Genomic DNA, 5,828 nt, shown 5'->3' with positions numbered 1-5,828 from the left:
AGGGAGTGAGGAAATCAACTCCCATTATACAAATGCTATATGGGCACTACATAATCAAGGGAGAAACAATTATGTGGAACATGGATAGCATTGTTTCGCTATATATGGCCAATGATAGTATTTCATGCGTAATAACGTTTCCACTTGGCTTGACATACCATTACTGGTCGAAGATAGCAAAAAAGTGTTATCCCGTTTAACACAGTTTTTCTAGAATCGGGGGCCCTATGTGGGCTAGTAGAGATATTGCGAAGAAATGTAAGAAACTGCAACTGAATTAACACTTTCTATAACCTCCAAATGAAAATTATCAACAAAAATTTTACATATCGTGGGATAAGTTATTGTACAATAATTGGAGGCATGTACAAGGACCAGAATCCCATAAAATAGCCGAGAAACGTGCCACGAAAAAAACATAGTAAAATAAAATGGGTATAGCTAAACATCATGGCCTCCACATCCATGCGGTCCATTGAATCTGAAGCAAACTTCCAGCTTAAGGCAGCATCCACTTGTTTCGGTTATGCAAGTGGATTAAGAATTGGATTGATTGTCACAACAAAAAAATTAGGCATGTACCATTATTCCAAGACTTCAGTTGGCCAAAGTCTCTTCCATGTGGAAATCTCTTCCTTGGTTCTAAGCTTCCTGATGCCCCCGTAAAACCCATCTGCCTCATTTCCCTCCTCTCGATGGTCTCTTCTGCTGATGTTTGTGCATCTCCACCGTGATCCGTGCGTGTACTGGTTGAACTCCAGCACCACAGTGTCTGTTTAACAATCACAGATGATCACCGTGTTAATTTTTAATGCAATAGTTTCCAATCTAAGAGCTCAAGAAAAACTTTCCCTCTTGTATATTGCTCATTTCATCCGAACTCAAAGCAGTGATCAAAATCTATAAAAGAAATATTTCAGGATCTGTAATTGTTTCTGTAAATCTATAATCAAACAATTTTCCAATTGCTGTGTTTAGCAAAACCAATTTAATGGGTTCTCCAAGCACTCCAAAATATTTGGTTTAGGAAACAAAATGCATTGAAACCCTGCCAAAACAAATAATTACAGAGCTATTTTCTGTCATTCATAAAGTAGTTTGAAAGTCTTATTATTAATATTATAATTGTAGGACTATATATTATCACCAACATCGTCATTATCATATATAAATGTTAATGTCTGTTTGTGGTGAGAAGAGGACACAAATCTCTTGCAATATTGCTTGGCTGGTGGGGTGTGATGGAGAGATTAAAAAAATTGGAAAGCCAAAGAAGGATGAGCATGGCAGCCCCACAAAGCATTAAGATTCCCATTTTGCAAAAAAACAGAGACTCCAGGGAAGATTGAGTTCTTTCATTGTGGTTGGCCATAAATATTCTTCCCAGACAAACTTATCACAATGTTGGTGGAAATTATGACAAAATGACAATGATATGTCTTGGGGACCAATCAAACAGCACAAAAACTGGTCCACCTATTAAAATATTGGGTATCAGAAAAGGGAGGAGGCCAAGACTAGTAGTGTCTATTCTGTGAAAGCTAACTTTGCATTCTTATTATCCACAACTTAGAGATATCAATGGCTTCTTGCAAGAACCTCAATTCTTTATGAACTTTCTGCCCTAAAATGCTTTATCTAATTGCTGAGACAATGGTGAAAGAAAAAAAAATTATTGTTGGAATCTTAGCATAATAATATTTTCCAGCCAAAATCAGTTGTTAGATTCTCCAACAGCAAATCTCTTTTTTGCAATCACATACTAGTCAATCCTACAGAGCATAAGATCCTACTTTGAGGGGTGGAAAGGAATGAATTCAACTCACCACTATTATGACAAAGGCAGTAATTTTCATTTCCATCACATGATTCTAGGTGACCCACAACACCATACCACCAACCTGCAATACAATACAGAAAATCCTATCAAACAATGGACAATGGAAAATTAATTAATTTCACCTTTAATTTAAGTTTCTGCATATTAAACGAATCTAATGTCTTTCAATTCGGTTGAACAAGCAAATCGAACCAAAAGTCGTATCTGTATATAGTATCAGTTATATACTGTTCAAGTTCTAATTGCCAAGTATTAGATGCCACCAAGCAAATCCAAGCAAAATTCAATAGACCTTCTATATACAAATTAGGTTGAACTGCCTTCATTTTAATTTTATTTAAGGAAACGTTGGAAAAACATATTTGTAGACATTGCAGAAGCAGTTAATCTTCAAGTTTCTTCCAAAAGTAACAAACCAAAAGGAACTCTAGATTACTTAAATGAGCAGTAATGGGATTTAGAATAAGTTGAACGAATAACAAACCATAAGGAAATTCTTTGTTTCTTCTCCACTGAATCTCAATATGATCACCAGGCTGTAACTCATTCAAACAGTCAGACATATGAAGATCATGAGGGGGAGTCTCGATTGGTGGTGCTCTAAGCCTTTCCCAAGGCACACCGTTTTCAATTGCAACTGCTCGCCTTCCATGTGGTGGGTACCTGAACAGAAAACCCACCTTCAGTTAGATCATCCACATCGACTTACCATAAACAATAAGAAACAGTCATAAATGCAAAATCCCAATAACATACATAAGCAATAAGAAACAGTTATAAACATAGAGGGAGACCAATTGTCCAACTACCTGGCTTGGAAGGTGTCAGTGCGAGGATCATAGCTAATTTCAGCATCATAGCATGACAACATAAATCCAACATGTCCATTCTGCAATACAAGAAAAAAAAAACATATATAACATGTAATTTAGGGAACGGAACAGAATCAACACTTTTTAATAAATAAACAAATAATAAATATTGCAAACTCGTAGATAGATTACCTCGCGGTTATAGACTTGAGCTGGGAACCAGAACCTGCCAGTCTCAAGAGCAAGGTACCAGGACATGATGGAATCAGCTGGCAAAGAACACCTCTGCTGGCTATGATCATCAACCCTGGATCTAATCCATGAGAAAGGCCAACCAAGAGACAGAATTCTCATGAGACCCTTTTGCTTGCCCTGCTTGACATCAACCAAATCGGTTTTGGAAGCAATATGCCACTGCCACTCCCTGTAGGCAGCAGGGCCAATAACACTGCCCCATTTCTGTTTCATGTGCTTCTCCCAAAGGTGATCACTCCTGCATCTCTCCCTCAAAGAAGTACAAACACCTGTCATTCGAAAAAGCGCGTCGGGAGGAAGCCTCTCGAGTATGCATTCCAAGACCAGTTCTGGCAAGTCCAACACAGACATCTCTGGTGTGTCTTCTTCTTCAACATTCTCAACTTTAGCAGAAAGAGACAGAGGCTTCCTCTTGAGGGACATTTTGGAAGGAAATGGAGAAAGAAAGAAAATTGAAAAGCTCTTCTTTATCAACTTGGATATGGTAAAGAATGATAATTCTTTCCAAAACCAGGGGGACAACAAGCGCATCTCACAAGCCCATGGTGGGAGAGGTTTGAGAGGAAGAGTCTTGAAAAAGAGAAAGGAGAGGCAAGTAATGAACAAGTAAAGTAGCATTACAAAAGGGGAATTCTCCTCTTAAGGGTCAAATTCAAGTTTGGCTTAAATGATGAGGGACCAATTGTGGAAAAGCAATGGTAAAATGCTAAATGGAGCAAAACTTGAATTGTCTTCACTTTCACTTGTTCCTCCTCCTCACCCTCTCTCTCTCTTAAAAACTGTAAAAGCAAAAGTGGGATCTTTAATAACCCCTCTCAAATGATGGGTTTTTATTGGTTCCGACGAAGCCCACCAAAACCCAACGGTGGGCCTCCTCTTCCAAAGTAATCAAACTATAATTGGCGATGACTGTAGACACCCTCTTACCCAATGAAAAAAACCAAATTTGGTGGGGCTCACCTTTCAGCCAGCTCACCTTTAAGCCAATCTAGAACCAAAAGCAAGCCAAATACTTTGCTCCCTGCCTCTCTCTCCTTCAAACAAAAATGAAAATGATTTACTTTCCTTCCTTTAAACTATAAGGACCCCAGCCGTACAGACAGCTTCAACAGCTGTCAATCAAGGAGAGGATGAAAGAGAGATAAAAAGACTAAACCCAAGAAGCTAATGGGGGTGGGGCACTCAGATCTGATATGGGCTTTCTGACACCTGGAGCTCCCAAGAAAAATAAAAAAGATTAAGATAAGTCTAGATGCAGAGACCCATATCTCCCAAAATCTATGATTCTCTTTCGGAGCAAAGAAAATCTGGAGAAAATAATAATGAGCTGCAAAGCAGATCTGGGTAGTTGAGATTGAAACAAAATTAGGTGAAACGCAACACCCAAATGACCAATTAAACAAAAGAGATGAGTCCAAATTGAAGGTAAAGACGGAAGGAGATCAGGAGGCGGTGAAGTGAAAGATAACAGAGATTTTGATGAAGAAGGTGATGAACTTGAGAATTGTGAATTATTCACATTAGTTCAACAGATTCTTCATCAAAGAATCCGTCCCCCACCCACGGTCCTCTCAACCACCCTCTCTCTCTTTCTTTTTTCTCTGCCCCTCTGTTTGTGTCTCTCTCTCAGGCAAATCAACGAACAGGTAGTGGACAAGAAGAAAAAAGAAGAAAAACAAGAGGGACAGTCTTATATAATTGACTGAATTGGAGGCCATGCTTAAATAGTTTTTGGAGGCTTTTTGATTGTGTGGATATTAAACAAAGTATTGCCCTTCAAAATGCAAATACATCACTGCCTCTCTCTTTCTCTCTAAAGATTTTCTCTTTCTTTCCCTTCCTCTCTCTACCAAGTTGGACTTGGAGGAAAATACGTATAACCAGAAAAGGCAACCGTTAGGGTGACGTTTATTGGTGGTTAAGAGATCCTGTTCTCATGCAGCCTCCACCACTTGCAGCCATAACGGTAACCAATGGTTCAGCAACACGTACAATCCGCTTCATCCATTTATGGACTACTTGCAGAACAAAATAACAAAATGAAATGTTGTTTTTTGGGTTTCCAAGTAGAAGCGATTTTATAAATATTCATTGAGTGCATGGGGATTTCGAACTTCTAATCACATAGATGAAGGTAGAAAGAGCTTGACTATTTGAGCTATATCCCACTAGCAACAAAATGATAATTAAATACTATTGCCAAAAAAGAAAATAAGATTAAAAAGCACAAATCATTCAAAAGTTTTCATGCTTTATATGTGGGATTGTGGACAATGTGACCTATAGAGGCACAAGAAGGTATAGCTATACATCCCCTCATCGTAGAAAGCTTTTCAGGTGCCTGAAAGTTGCCTCTATGCTTAGTTTGGTTGTGCACTCCATCTGTTCGACAAAAAGCCTAATAGACTTCTTTCTTTGCTGCTGTGCATAGCGACTTATGTTTTGTTTTTATCCTAACCCAAAACGATGTCGTTTTGAAAGGAATTATAATAAAAAAAATAAAATTATAATAAAAAAAAATCCGTAGACAGAAAAGGAGGAGGAAAACTCCTTCAGCAATAATGGGAGTTTGCTTAAAAAAAGAAAAAGAAAGTCTCACTTTTTTGTTTATAAAAAAAATCATTAAATTCATCTTTTTTTTACATCTCCACTACCAGTCTATTTATTCCTCTTTTTTCTTTTTTTCTTTAATTAGAGAACTCCAAATCTTTTATAAAAACTAATTAAGTGATCAAGTCTCGTGACAAGGAAGAAAATATTATATCGATCAAGTCTCCAAAGTAAGTTCAAAATACTCAAAAATATAGAAATAATATTTCCGACCGAACATCTAAAATTTTCAAAGTATGACAATACTAAATAAAACATTTCTTTGGAGAACAATACAAAATAAAGCATTTCTTTAGAGAATAGTACAAAAT

General features: G+C 37.4%; 1 protein-coding gene across 1 annotated transcript; it reads right to left on the bottom strand.

The window, feature by feature from the left end:
• Nucleotides 1–259: 259 nt before the first annotated feature.
• On the bottom strand, nt 260–4,562 carry LOC148919143 (F-box protein At2g26850-like). The gene is made up of 5 exons (XM_089049223.1): nt 2,845–4,562; nt 2,650–2,729; nt 2,325–2,503; nt 1,827–1,901; nt 260–772 (listed from the first exon to the last, which is right to left on the bottom strand). Exons 1-5 carry the CDS (start codon nt 3,523–3,525, stop codon nt 585–587), a joined length of 1,203 nt encoding a protein of 400 aa, XP_088905349.1. The 5' UTR covers nt 3,526–4,562; the 3' UTR covers nt 260–584.
• Between the last annotated feature and the right edge of the window lie 1,266 nt (nt 4,563–5,828).

This window comes from Prunus mume, linkage group LG3 (assembly GCF_029339155.1).
Source record: "Prunus mume cultivar Tortuosa linkage group LG3, ASM2933915v1, whole genome shotgun sequence".
NCBI lineage: Eukaryota > Viridiplantae > Streptophyta > Magnoliopsida > Rosales > Rosaceae > Prunus > Prunus mume.
This window is presented reverse-complemented; position numbering and strand designations above follow the sequence as displayed.